Source organism: Pelobates fuscus, chromosome 2, assembly GCF_036172605.1.
Source record: "Pelobates fuscus isolate aPelFus1 chromosome 2, aPelFus1.pri, whole genome shotgun sequence".
Taxonomy (NCBI): domain Eukaryota; kingdom Metazoa; phylum Chordata; class Amphibia; order Anura; family Pelobatidae; genus Pelobates; species Pelobates fuscus.
Window position 1 is genome coordinate 2,700,796 of NC_086318.1, and position 14,277 is coordinate 2,715,072.

At 45.7% G+C, this 14,277-nt stretch overlaps 1 protein-coding gene across 1 annotated transcript in view; it reads right to left on the reverse strand.

Annotated features, from left to right (window-relative positions):
* IFT172 (intraflagellar transport 172) overlaps positions 1-14,277 on the reverse strand; it is a 255,466-nt gene that overhangs the window by 56,884 nt on the left and 184,305 nt on the right. Inside the window, exons 28-32 of the mRNA XM_063441063.1 lie at positions 9,786-9,884; positions 9,051-9,160; positions 8,870-8,933; positions 8,676-8,762; positions 8,173-8,289 (exon numbers count right to left, since the gene is read on the reverse strand). Of these exons, the coding sequence (XP_063297133.1) occupies positions 8,173-8,289; positions 8,676-8,762; positions 8,870-8,933; positions 9,051-9,160; positions 9,786-9,884 (477 nt within the window). The remainder of the gene's footprint in view (positions 1-8,172; positions 8,290-8,675; positions 8,763-8,869; positions 8,934-9,050; positions 9,161-9,785; positions 9,885-14,277) is intronic.

Here is a 14,277-nt window from a genome sequence, read left to right on the forward strand (position 1 = left end):
AGTCACAGAGTGTAAAGTGACGGGAGGAAACTCACAGAGTGTAAAGTGACGGGAGGAAAGTCACAGAGTGTAAAGTGACTGGAGGAAAGTCACAGAGTGTAAAGAGACGGGAGGAAACTCACAGAGTGTAAAGTGACTGGAGGAAACTCACAGAGTGTAAAGTGACTGGAGGAAACTCACAGAGTGTAAAGTGACTGGAGGAAACTCACAGAGTGTAAAGTGACGGGAGGAAACTCACAGAGTGTAAAGTGACGGGAGGAAACTCACAGAGTGTAAAGAGACAGGAGGAAAGTCACAGAGTGTAAAGAGACGGGAGGAAAGTCACAAAGTATAAATAAACGGGAGGAAAGTCACAGAGTGTAAAGTGACGGGAGGAAACCCACAGAGTGAAAAGTGACCGGAGGAAAGTCACAGAGTGTAAAGTGACGGAGGAAAGTCACAGAGTGTAAATAAACGGGAGGAAAGTCACAGAGTGTAAAGTGACGGAGGAAAGTCACAGAGTGTAAAGAGACGGGAGGAAAGTCACAGAGTGTAAAGAGACGGGAGGAAAGTCATAGAGTGTAAAGTGACTGGAGGAAAGTCACAGAGTGTAAAGTGACGGAGGAAAGTCACAGAGTGTAAATAAACGGGAGGAAAGTCACAGAGTGTAAAGTGACGGAGGAAAGTCACAGAGTGTAAAGAGACGGGAGGAAACTCACAGAGTGTAAAGTGACGGGAGGAAAGTCATAGAGTGTAAAGAGACAGGAGGAAAGTCACAGAGTGTAAAGAGACGGGAGGAAAGTCACAGAGTGTAAAGTGACGGGAGGAAACTCACAGAGTGAAAAGTGACTGGAGGAAACTCACAGAGTGTAAAGTGACTGGAGGAAAGTCACAGAGTGTAAAGTGACTGGAGGAAAGTCACAGAGTGTAAAGTGACTGGAGGAAAGTCACAGAGTGTAAAGTGACTGGAGGAAAGTCACAGAGTGTAAAGAGACGGGAGGAAACTCACAGAGTGTAAAGTGACTGGAGGAAAGTCACAGAGTGTAAAGTGACTGGAGGAAACTCACAGAGTGTAAAGTGACCGGAGGAAACTCACAGAGTGTAAAGTGACGGGAGGAAACTCACAGAGTGTAAAGAGACGGGAGGAAAGTCACAGAGTATAAATAAACGGGAGGAAAGTCACAGAGTGTAAAGTGACGGGAGGAAACTCACAGAGTGAAAAGTGACCGGAGGAAACTCACAGAGTGTAAAGTGACGGAGGAAAGTCACAGAGTGTAAATAAACGGGAGGAAAGTCACAGAGTGTAAAGTGACGGAGGAAAGTCACAGAGTGTAAAGAGACGGGAGGAAACTCACAGAGTGTAAAGTGACTGGAGGAAAGTCACAGAGTGTAAAGTGACTGGAGGAAACTCACAGAGTGTAAAGTGACTGGAGGAAAGTCACAGAGTGTAAAGTGACTGGAGGAAAGTCACAGAGTGTAAAGTGACTGGAGGAAAGTCACAGAGTGTAAAGTGACTGGAGGAAAGTCACAGAGTATAAATAAACGGGAGGAAAGTCACAGAGTGTAAAGTGACGGGAGGAAACTCACAGAGTGAAAAGTGACTGGAGGAAACTCACTGAGTGTAAAGTGACGGGAGGAAACTCACAGAGTGTAAAGTGACGGGAGGAAACTCACAGAGTGTAAAGTGACGGGAGGAAACTCACAGAGTGTAAAGTGACGGGAGGAAAGTCACAGAGTGTAAAGAGACGGGAGGAAAGTCATAGAGTGTAAAGAGACAGGAGGAAAGTCACAGAGTGTAAAGAGACGGGAGGAAAGTCACAGAGTATAAATAAAGGGGAGGAAAGTCACAGAGTGTAAAGTGACGGGAGGAAACTCACAGAGTGAAAAGTGACTGGAGGAAACTCACAGAGTGTAAAGTGACTGGAGGAAAGTCACAGAGTGTAAAGTGACTGGAGGAAAGTCACAGAGTGTAAAGAGACGGGAGGAAAGTCACAGAGTGTAAAGAGACAGGAGGAAAGTCATAGAGTGTAAAGAGACGGGAGGAAAGTCACAGAGTATAAATAAACGGGAGGAAAGTCACAGAGTGTAAAGTGACGGGAGGAAACTCACAGAGTGTAAAGAGACGGGAGGATACTCACAGAGTGTAAAGAGACGGGAGGAATCTCACAGAGTGTAAAGAGACGGGAGGAAAGTCACAGAGTGTAAAGAGACGGGAGGAAAGTCATAGAGTGTAAAGAGACGGGAGGAAAGTCATAGAGTGTAAAGAGACGGGAGGAAAGTCACAGAGTGAAAAGTGACTGGAGGAAAGTCACAGAGTGAAAAGTGACTGGAGGAAAGTCACAGAGTGAAAAGTGACTGGAGGAAAGTCACAGAGTGTAAAGAGACGGGAGGATACTCACAGAGTGTAAAGAGACGGGAGGAAACTCACAGAGTGTAAAGAGACGGGAGGAATCTCACACAGTGTAAAGAGACGGGAGGAAACTCACAGAGTGTAAAGAGACGGGAGGAAAGTCACAGAGTGTAAAGAGACGGGAGGAAACTCACAGAGTGTAAAGAGACGGGAGGAATCTCACAGAGCGAAAAGAAACGGGAGGAAACTCACAGAGTGTAAAGAGACGGCAGGAAACTCACATATTGTAAAAGGATGGGAGGAAACTCACAGAGTGTAAAGTGAGGGGAGGAAAGTCACAGATTGTAAAAAGACGGGAGGAAACTCAGAGTGTAAAGTGAGGGGAGGAAAGTCACAGAGTGTAAAGTGACTGGAGGAAAGTCACAGAGTGTAAAGTGACTGGAGGAAAGTCACAGAGTGTAAAGAGACGGGAGGAAACTCACAGAGTGTAAAGTGACTGGAGGAAACTCACAGAGTGTAAAGAGACGGGAGGAATCTCACAGAGTGTAAAGAGACGGGAGGAAAGTCATAGAGTGTAAAGAGACGGGAGGAAAGTCACAGAGTATAAATAAACGGGAGGAAAGTCACAGAGTGTAAAGTGACTGGAGGAAAGTCACAGAGTGAAAAGTGACTGGAGGAAAGTCACAGAGTGTAAAGAGACGGGAGGATACTCACAGAGTGTAAAGAGACGGGAGGAAACTCACAGAGTGTAAAGAGACGGGAGGAAACTCACAGAGTGTAAAGAGACGGGAGGAATCTCACAGAGCGAAAAGAAACGGGAGGAAACTCACAGAGTGTAAAGAGACGGCAGGAAACTCACATATTGTAAAAGGATGGGAGGAAACTCACAGAGTGTAAAGTGAGGGGAGGAAAGTCACAGATTGTAAAAAGACGGGAGGAAACTCAGAGTGTAAAGTGACGGGAGGAAAGTCACAGAGTGTAAAGTGACTGGAGGAAAGTCACAGAGTGTAAAGTGACTGGAGGAAAGTCACAGAGTGTAAAGAGACGGGAGGAAACTCACAGAGTGTAAAGTGACTGGAGGAAACTCACAGAGTGTAAAGAGACGGGAGGAAACTCACAGAGTGTAAAGAGACGGGAGGAAAGTCATAGAGTGTAAAGAGACGGGAGGAAAGTCACAGAGTATAAATAAACGGGAGGAAAGTCACAGAGTGTAAAGTGACTGGAGGAAAGTCACAGAGTGTAAAGTGACGGGAGGAAACTCACAGAGTGTAAAGAGACGGGAGGAAACTCACAGAGTGTAAAGAGACGGAAGGAATCTCACAGAGCGAAAAGAAACGGGAGGAAACTCACAGAGTGTAAAGAGACGGCAGGAAACTCACATATTGTAAAAGGATGGGAGGAAACTCACAGAGTGTAAAGTGAGGGGAGGAAAGTCACAGATTGTAAAAAGACGGGAGGAAACTCAGAGTGTAAAGTGACGGGAGGAAAGTCACAGAGTGTAAAGTGACTGGAGGAAAGTCACAGAGTGTAAAGTGACTGGAGGAAAGTCACAGAGTGTAAAGAGACGGGAGGAAACTCACAGAGTGTAAAGTGACTGGAGGAAACTCACAGAGTGTAAAGTGACTGGAGGAAACTCACAGAGTGTAAAGTGACGGGAGGAAACTCACAGAGTGTAAAGAGACAGGAGGAAAGTCACAGAGTGTAAAGAGACGGGAGGAAAGTCACAAAGTATAAATAAACGGGAGGAAAGTCACAGAGTGTAAAGTGACGGGAGGAAACCCACAGAGTGAAAAGTGACCGGAGGAAACTCACAGAGTGTAAAGTGACGGAGGAAAGTCACAGAGTGTAAATAAACGGGAGGAAAGTCACAGAGTGTAAAGTGACGGAGGAAAGTCACAGAGTGTAAAGAGACGGGAGGAAACTCACAGAGTGTAAAGTGACTGGAGGAAAGTCACAGAGTGTAAAGTGACTGGAGGAAAGTCACAGAGTGTAAAGTGACTGGAGGAAAGTCACAGAGTGTAAAGTGACTGGAGGAAACTCACAGAGTGTAAAGTGACCGGAGGAAACTCACAGAGTGTAAAGTGACGGGAGGAAACTCACAGAGTGTAAAGAGACAGGAGGAAAGTCACAGAGTGTAAAGAGACGGGAGGAAAGTCACAGAGTATAAATAAACGGGAGGAAAGTCACAGAGTGTAAAGTGACGGGAGGAAACTCACAGAGTGAAAAGTGACCGGAGGAAACTCACAGAGTGTAAAGTGACGGAGGAAAGTCACAGAGTGTAAATAAACGGGAGGAAAGTCACAGAGTGTAAAGTGACAGAGGAAAGTCACAGAGTGTAAAGAGACGGGAGGAAACTCACAGAGTGTAAAGTGACTGGAGGAAAGTCACAGAGTGTAAAGTGACTGGAGGAAACTCACAGAGTGTAAAGTGACTGGAGGAAAGTCACAGAGTGTAAAGTGACTGGAGGAAAGTCACAGAGTGTAAAGAGACGGGAGGAAAGTCACAGAGTGTAAAGAGACGGGAGGAAAGTCACAGAGTATAAATAAACGGGAGGAAAGTCACAGAGTGTAAAGTGACGGGAGGAAACTCACAGAGTGAAAAGTGACTGGAGGAAACTCACTGAGTGTAAAGTGACGGGAGGAAACTCACAGAGTGTAAAGTGACGGGAGGAAACTCACAGAGTGTAAAGTGACGGGAGGAAAGTCACAGAGTGTAAAGAGACGAGAGGAAAGTCATAGAGTGTAAAGAGACAGGAGGAAAGTCACAGAGTGTAAAGAGACGGGAGGAAAGTCACAGAGTATAAATAAACGGGAGGAAAGTCACAGAGTGTAAAGTGACGGGAGGAAACTCACAGAGTGAAAAGTGACTGGAGGAAAGTCACAGAGTGTAAAGTGACTGGAGGAAAGTCACAGAGTGTAAAGTGACTGGAGGAAAGTCACAGAGTGTAAAGAGACGGGAGGAAAGTCACAGAGTGTAAAGAGACGGGAGGAAAGTCACAGAGTGTAAAGAGACGGGAGGAAAGTCATAGAGTGTAAAGAGACGGGAGGAAAGTCACAGAGTATAAATAAACGGGAGGAAAGTCACAGAGTGTAAAGTGACGGGAGGAAACTCACAGAGTGTAAAGAGACGGGAGGATACTCACAGAGTGTAAAGAGACGGGAGGAATCTCACAGAGTGTAAAGAGACGGGAGGAAAGTCACAGAGTGTAAAGAGACGGGAGGAAAGTCATAGAGTGTAAAGAGACGGGAGGAAAGTCATAGAGTGTAAAGAGACGGGAGGAAAGTCACAGAGTGAAAAGTGACTGGAGGAAAGTCACAGAGTGAAAAGTGACTGGAGGAAAGTCACAGAGTGAAAAGTGACTGGAGGAAAGTCACAGAGTGTAAAGAGACGGGAGGATACTCACAGAGTGTAAAGAGACGGGAGGAAACTCACAGAGTGTAAAGAGACGGGAGGAATCTCACACAGTGTAAAGAGACGGGAGGAAACTCACAGAGTGTAAAGAGACGGGAGGAAAGTCATAGAGTGTAAAGAGACGGGAGGAAAGTCACAGAGTATAAATAAACGGGAGGAAAGTCACAGAGTGTAAAGTGACTGGAGGAAAGTCACAGAGTGTAAAGTGACGGGAGGAAACTCACAGAGTGTAAAGAGACGGGAGGAAACTCACAGAGTGTAAAGAGACGGGAGGAAACTCAGAGTGTAAAGAGACGGGAGGAATCTCACAGAGCGAAAAGAAACGGGAGGAAACTCACAGATTGTAAAAAGATGGGAGGAAACTCACAGAGTGTAAAGTGAGGGGAGGAAAGTCACAGATTGTAAAAAGACGGGAGGAAACTCAGAGTGTAAAGTGACGGGAGGAAAGTCACAGAGTGTAAAGTGACTGGAGGAAAGTCACAGAGTGTAAAGAGACGGGAGGAAACTCACAGAGTGTAAAGTGACTGGAGGAAACTCACAGAGTGTAAAGTGACTGGAGGAAACTCACAGAGTGTAAAGTGACGGGAGGAAACTCACAGAGTGTAAAGAGACAGGAGGAAAGTCACAGAGTGTAAAGAGACGGGAGGAAAGTCACAAAGTATAAATAAACGGGAGGAAAGTCACAGAGTGTAAAGTGACGGGAGGAAACCCACAGAGTGAAAAGTGACCGGAGGAAACTCACAGAGTGTAAAGTGACGGAGGAAAGTCACAGAGTGTAAATAAACGGGAGGAAAGTCACAGAGTGTAAAGTGACGGAGGAAAGTCACAGAGTGTAAAGAGACGGGAGGAAACTCACAGAGTGTAAAGTGACTGGAGGAAAGTCACAGAGTGTAAAGTGACTGGAGGAAAGTCACAGAGTGTAAAGTGACTGGAGGAAAGTCACAGAGTGTAAAGTGACTGGAGGAAACTCACAGAGTGTAAAGTGACCGGAGGAAACTCACAGAGTGTAAAGTGACGGGAGGAAACTCACAGAGTGTAAAGAGACAGGAGGAAAGTCACAGAGTGTAAAGAGACGGGAGGAAAGTCACAGAGTATAAATAAACGGGAGGAAAGTCACAGAGTGTAAAGTGACGGGAGGAAACTCACAGAGTGAAAAGTGACCGGAGGAAACTCACAGAGTGTAAAGTGACGGAGGAAAGTCACAGAGTGTAAATAAACGGGAGGAAAGTCACAGAGTGTAAAGTGACGGAGGAAAGTCACAGAGTGTAAAGTGACGGAGGAAAGTCACAGAGTGTAAAGTGACTGGAGGAAAGTCACAGAGTGTAAAGTGACTGGAGGAAACTCACAGAGTGTAAAGTGACTGGAGGAAAGTCACAGAGTGTAAAGTGACTGGAGGAAAGTCACAGAGTGTAAAGAGACGGGAGGAAAGTCACAGAGTGTAAAGAGACGGGAGGAAAGTCACAGAGTATAAATAAACGGGAGGAAAGTCACAGAGTGTAAAGTGACGGGAGGAAACTCACAGAGTGAAAAGTGACTGGAGGAAACTCACTGAGTGTAAAGTGACGGGAGGAAACTCACAGAGTGTAAAGTGACGGGAGGAAACTCACAGAGTGTAAAGTGACGGGAGGAAAGTCACAGAGTGTAAAGAGACGGGAGGAAAGTCATAGAGTGTAAAGAGACAGGAGGAAAGTCACAGAGTGTAAAGAGACGGGAGGAAAGTCACAGAGTATAAATAAACGGGAGGAAAGTCACAGAGTGTAAAGTGACTGGAGGAAAGTCACAGAGTGTAAAGAGACGGGAGGAATCTCACACAGTGTAAAGAGACGGGAGGAAACTCACAGAGTGTAAAGAGACGGGAGGAAAGTCATAGAGTGTAAAGAGACGGGAGGAAAGTCACAGAGTATAAATAAACGGGAGGAAAGTCACAGAGTGTAAAGTGACTGGAGGAAAGTCACAGAGTGTAAAGTGACGGGAGGAAACTCACAGAGTGTAAAGAGACGGGAGGAAACTCACAGAGTGTAAAGAGACGGGAGGAAACTCAGAGTGTAAAGAGACGGGAGGAATCTCACAGAGCGAAAAGAAACGGGAGGAAACTCACAGAGTGTAAAGAGACGGCAGGAAACTCACATATTGTAAAAGGATGGGAGGAAACTCACAGAGTGTAAAGTGAGGGGAGGAAAGTCACAGATTGTAAAAAGATGGGAGGAAACTCACAGAGTGTAAAGTGACGGGAGGAAACTCACAAAGTGTAAAGAGACGGGAGGAAACTCACAGAGTGTAAAGAGACGGGAGGAAACTCACAGAGTGTAAAGTGACGGGAGGAAACTCACAGAGTGTAAAGAGACAGAAGACATAGAAACCAATGAAATAATGAAACAAAGTAATGAATGTGTAGAAACGGGAAAGTTAAGGAGATGGAAGATCACCATTACCTGTGGGTTTGCCGGAGCTCCGTGTTGTGCGTATAAGCTGAGTGCTTTATTCCAGTTGCCCTCCTTGATGAGATGAGTTGCAAACAGAGCAACGTACTTGTGAAGAACCCTGTAATTCTGTAAGAACACCCATGAATACATATTAGAGATATGATAACATCCTTAATGTGACCAATCACAGAGCAGGGTTTATACGGCATGGTACAGGACTTCTGTACATTGTATTTCTAAGGATATGTTACAGCCCCATGTATCTGCTCAGCATTGCTTTGTTTATTCCATAATGGATACAATACGCGTCGTTTATTCCATAATGAATACGATACTCGACGTTTATTCCATAATAAATACGATACTCGCCGTTTTCTCCATAATGGATACAATACTCGCCGTTTATTGTGAACACATAAAACACCACGTTCTGAATGGCATGGGACTCCTGACTCATACAATACTAATCCATCTAAATGGAGACGCCACACGCTGTAATGTTAGCACCACACCTGCTTGGCTGCTGTCTCAATGCATTTTTCCCACTGTCCTCGCTCGGCATACATATCCAGGGCGGCCATGACATCAACGCCGACCAGCTGTAAAAAACATATAGGACTGGGTAACACATTGTGTGCCGGAGTATCTGGGATAAAGAGCGTAGGGCAATATGGAGCAATGGGAGGGGCTACAGGGGAACGCTTACCGAGTCCACTTTGCCTTGGTTCTTCAGATAGTCCTTGTAGCGTTCATCCACGTATTCTGCATACCTGCAAAGGAACACCAGGGTGAGCGTGTGGAGCTACAGGCTTTGCTAATATCCTGGAAAAATCCAATATTTGCTGAGGGAGGGGAATGCTTAACAAGCAATATGAAGGTTAACTTACTGAGGGTCCATCTCTTTGGCCACCCTCTTTGCTTTGTTCCATTCTTCACCTTCAATAAACGCATCAATCGCCTCCTTATAGAGATCCATATTGAGATAGAGTTCCGCAGCCTGGAAACAGACGAGAAGACATTGCCAGTACATGGGAAGCACACATGGTGGGGATAGGACACTAGGAACTATAACCATTTAATCTCCCTTTAGTGGTTATAGTGTCTGGATTCAGTGTTAAACCACTTCAGGGAGATGAAATGGTTTTAGTGCCTGCAGCCCCTTGGTGCTGTCCCTCCATTCAGTGTTTAACCATTCATTTGCATCCTGATTAACGTGATGAACAGTAGAGAATATCTTACTGTAGATACTCGGAATACCTGGGAAAACAGAACATAAACTACAAAAAATGAGTTTAGCCAAGAAGAAAGTCCGACTAAACACTCGACTCTAGTCCGAGTAGGATAATGTACCAGTACACAGAGGACAATCTAGTCTGCCCACGGAGCAGGCAGCAATCAGAGAGCTATTGTTTTTTTTACTAAAAGTGAATGTTTTAAAATGGTCAGAGAACAAGACGTCAATGACAAGGAAAGCTGCATAGCCTGCCTCTCTGTCACCCCAATCCTCTCTCTGTTGTGTTTCGCTATGAATAGTCATGAACAGACGACAGACTGATGGCACAGTCAAACTTCCAGAACTCACACAAGGTCCTCTCAGTAAACCATGTCCACTTGTTACTTACCGCATTGTGTCTTCCAGCAGAAACAAGCTGAGGGCCCACAGTACGAATCACTTCCAAGCCTCTGCCTGGCGTCAAGAATTTGATAGATATTTCTGCTGCCTACACAATAAAATACATGGAGACATTATCTCAGCATCTAAGAGAGACACTGGAATCATCACAAACACATGAACCACATTCCACATCACAAGGAAACCATCACTACTGTAATACATGCCACGCAGTACAAAAACCATCATTACTGCCTGTAAAATACACCACAAGGAAACCAATAGTGCCACATGTAACATGTGGTAATTGTGGTGAAAGTGACCTCGCTACACTGTTTTTATTGGCTTGCATGTTTTGTGTCCTGTGCCCAACAAGGTCCACCTGGGCGTCAACCTTGTTGGGAAACTTATATAAAAGACCAGTATGCTCCATTAAACTTTCTGTTCTACTTCACCCTCAATCTAGGAGTCTTGTCTCTTATTGGGGGGGATTGCTATATCACTACAAGGGATTGCTTTACTCTGCATGCTCCCTTGGATAATCACTAACTCTTGTAAGAGCTGTTCCTGCTACGCTCTCTGAAGAGGTTCACCCACTGGAACCTGGAGCCTTGTCGTAGGTCCAGGGTGGGTAGGAGACGGCGAGACCCCAACCAAGCTGCAGCGGTTCGTGGGGTCTGCAGTACTTATGCTGTCTGGAGAAGTGCTCGGAGCCCTCGGTAAGCACTAGGAGAATACGTCAGCGGAGGTACCCAACCGGAGTATAGGAAGCTCCGTTACAGTAATAATGCTCTATTTATGGCGTGTAGTAACACTTCAGGATTTCCTAACTAACCAATCTTAGAAGAAAGATCGGCGTAATTTAGTAATGGGACATTCCATGGCTTGACAAATCCTAGGCGCCAGGTCAATGGCGACTAGGAATTTTGTCCTGGCGCCTAGGGTTTGTCAGCCCATTCCTGGCAGGTGGTCTGGCAAGGGAGCATGGATGTGGCTCGCTGAGGGTGAATGGAAGTGGCGCCTGGGATCCACTTATAAAGCTCCGTCATTCGCTGCGGTCCAGTGTGTGTGTGTGCGCCTGTCAGTGAGTGTGTGGGTATCTGTCTGAGAGTGACTGTGAGGGAGTGTGCGTTTCTGTCTGACAGTGTGTCAGTATCTGTGTGTGTGTGTGTATTTGTTTGAGAGTGTGTCAATATCAGATTGTGTGCCTGTCAGGGAGTATGTGTGTATCTGTCTGAGAGTGACTGTGCATGTAAGTATCTGTCTGCCAGTGTGTCAGTATCAGTGTGTGTGTGTGTCTGTCAGGGAGTGTCTGTGTGTGTATTTGTTTGAGAGTGTGTCAATATCAGTGTGTGTTCCAGTTAAGGAGTGTGTGTGCATCTGTCTGAGAGTGACTGTGAGGGAGTGTGCGTGTATCTGTTTGAGAGTGTGTAAAATCAGCGAGTGTTTGTTTAGGTGACAGCCCCCCTCCGTTCGCATGGAAAAGGTATTTTTACTCAACTTTTTCCCCCCCGCCATGCTGGTCTCGCAGTGGCTGGCCCCACCTCCATGGCTTATCTCAGCTAAGTCAATGCTTTCCCATAGGAAACATTGGGAGGCTATTGTGACAATCGCTAATCGACATCTCCTCATAGAAACGCATTGAATCAATGTATCTCTATGGGGAACATTCAGCAGCTCCATGTTTAAATATTCCCTGAAAGGGACAGGATGCAGACACCAGAACCACTATATTAAGCTGTATACTATACAGCAAACTGAATACGGCACAGTAACAACTACAGCTTATTGAATTTGTTCTGGTGAGTAGAATCATTCCCTTCAGGCTTTTTGCAGTAAACACTGTCTTTTCTAAGAAAATTTAGAGTTTACATTACAGCCTAGTGATAACTTTACTGGCCACTCCTCAGATGGCTGTTAGAGGTGCTTCCTGGGGCAGTGCTGCACAGTGTGACTGACATTCAGTGTCACCACCCTCTGCATGGAGACACTGAACTTTCCTCATAGAGATGCATTGATTCAATATATCTCTATGCGGATGTGACGGTCTGCTAAAGTATCACCGCCATGCATACCCTTTTACCATAATAATCAGACGCTAATAATTCACAGGTTACAATATCGCTGGTGTTGCATAATAACCCACACATGACCCAAAACTTAATGCTGGGACAAGACTGGTTTAATGGAAAAACAGGCATTCAATTTATACAGTGCAGAAACTCCTCCTCTAAGCCAGAGAGATAATTTAGTCAGAGAAAATACTAAACTCAATTATCTTCTGGGCACAACAAGTTTACATTTTCACAACACCCCAAAAGTACCCCCAAAATACATGGGAATCCCCCCAAAAAGTCACGTCCCTGGGTAGCCTGGATCTGGGGGAACAATATATCTAAAAATCAGCCAGATCCGTTTGGTAGTCCGCGGGGGAGGGAGAGTTGACCGGTCTGCCACGAGGTTGAAGACCTCGCAGGGAGAGTTGACCGGTCTGCCACGAGGTTGAAGCCCAGAAATAGTTCCATGAAAAATGTAGCAAGAGCCGGTCTCAGTTCGTGGGTTTTTGTACGAAAACCACCTAAGATAAAGTCAAGCTGGTTCGTGGAGAATGCTCCCTGTGTTTGGTATTCTGGAACGCCGTTCGTCTAGGTCAGTGGTAGTCAACCTTTTTCTACCTACCGCCCACTAATGCATCTTTTTGGTTGAAAAAATTTCCTTACCGCCCACCAGTTTTTGCGCAAATGCGGAATATTTTTAAGAAAGGAGGGTGTTTTAAAAAAAATAAATGTACGTACATTTATCTTTTTATTTCTACTTAATGCAGGTTTATAAGGTTTTTAACTTTATAAAGTTTAATGAAAAAACAATAAAGTAAATTGAAATTACCTTTACTAGTGATTAATGAGATTCTTTGAGGTTGATGCTGCGAGACTAAATATTTGATATCTGGTTCGATTTTCGTAAGGAACAAACGAAGGTCTCTTTCAGTGATATTCAGACGACTTCTCTGTTTGCGCATAATATGATTTCTCATTTGTGCGTCAGCTCATCTCCTCTCCCTCCTCAATTCCCCTCCCCACCTTTTTTTCCCCTTTTTTCTATTTTTTAACCTTCCTTATAGCAATGCCCAGTAGGAAGGCTGAGCTAGGTAGCCCACTTACTATAGTCCACTATAACAGACAGGCACACATACAGACACACATACAAGACACACACACAAAGACACATACATACACACACACGACACACACACAACACACACACACATACAAGACACACGTACAGACACATACACACATACAGACACACAAAGACACAGACAGGCACACACACACACACACACAAGACACATACATACAAATAGACATGCACACACACACACAAGACACACATACAAGACACACACACACAAGACACACATAGGACACATACAGACACACAGACAGGCACACACACACACACACACACAAGACACATACATACAAACAGACAGGCACACATACATACAAACAAACAGACACACACAGACATGCACACACACATGCAGACACAAATACAATGACACATACATATATACAGACAGACACATACACACAAGACATACATACAAAGACACATACAGACACACACACACACACACACAGGACATACCTACAAAGATACACACACACACACACACACACACAAACAAACACACACATTATATTTAAGTCACCCTCCTGTTTCCTACCTTTAAGGTGCAGGAGGGTGACTTCTCCTGGGGTCCAGTGGTGGCTCAGGTGGATGGGAGTCAGAGTTCCCACTCTGACTCCCTGGTGTTCCTCCCGCGCGGCTCTCAGTTTTAGCTGGGAGGAGTGACCGGGGAATCACTTCCTCCCAGCTCTGTGATGTCATCACAGGGGGCCCGGTCGCGCTGTTAAAGCGCCCAGCGCTGACCGGGCCCCCTTACAATCCGCATCCATCGGGTGGCCCTGACAGCATGGGGCACCCGATGGACACTTTGGAAGGCGGCCCTGGCGGTTTACCGGGCGGGCTGGAGCCGCAAATGGTCACAGCGGTACCCAGTCGCACGGGTACCGCCGGCTCGCACCCGCCCGATCAACCTGGAAATCCCTACCGCCCACCTGGAATCCTGAAACGCCCACTAGTGGGCGGTAGGGACCAGGTTGACTAACCATGGTCTAGGTGAATGGGAAGAGGAACGTAGAGTGGATCCGTATAGACCGGTGTTCCTGCGAGTGCCTTGCCGAAAATAGTTCCAGGCACTCGACGACCAAGTCCCGCAGGCAGCGTTCGGGAGACGCCTCCATTGTTCCAACCACGTGTATTCGTATGCACAAAATAGCGGCCACCCAGGAGCATTCGATTAATCTGTGGTTTTCATACAAGATACACAACAATCTAAGTTCTAATTAGTCTCTGGTGTGGTCTCGGTTCGGGAACCGAACAACATGACGACCAAAATGACGAACAAACTGGAACAGGATAATAAAACGAATGTA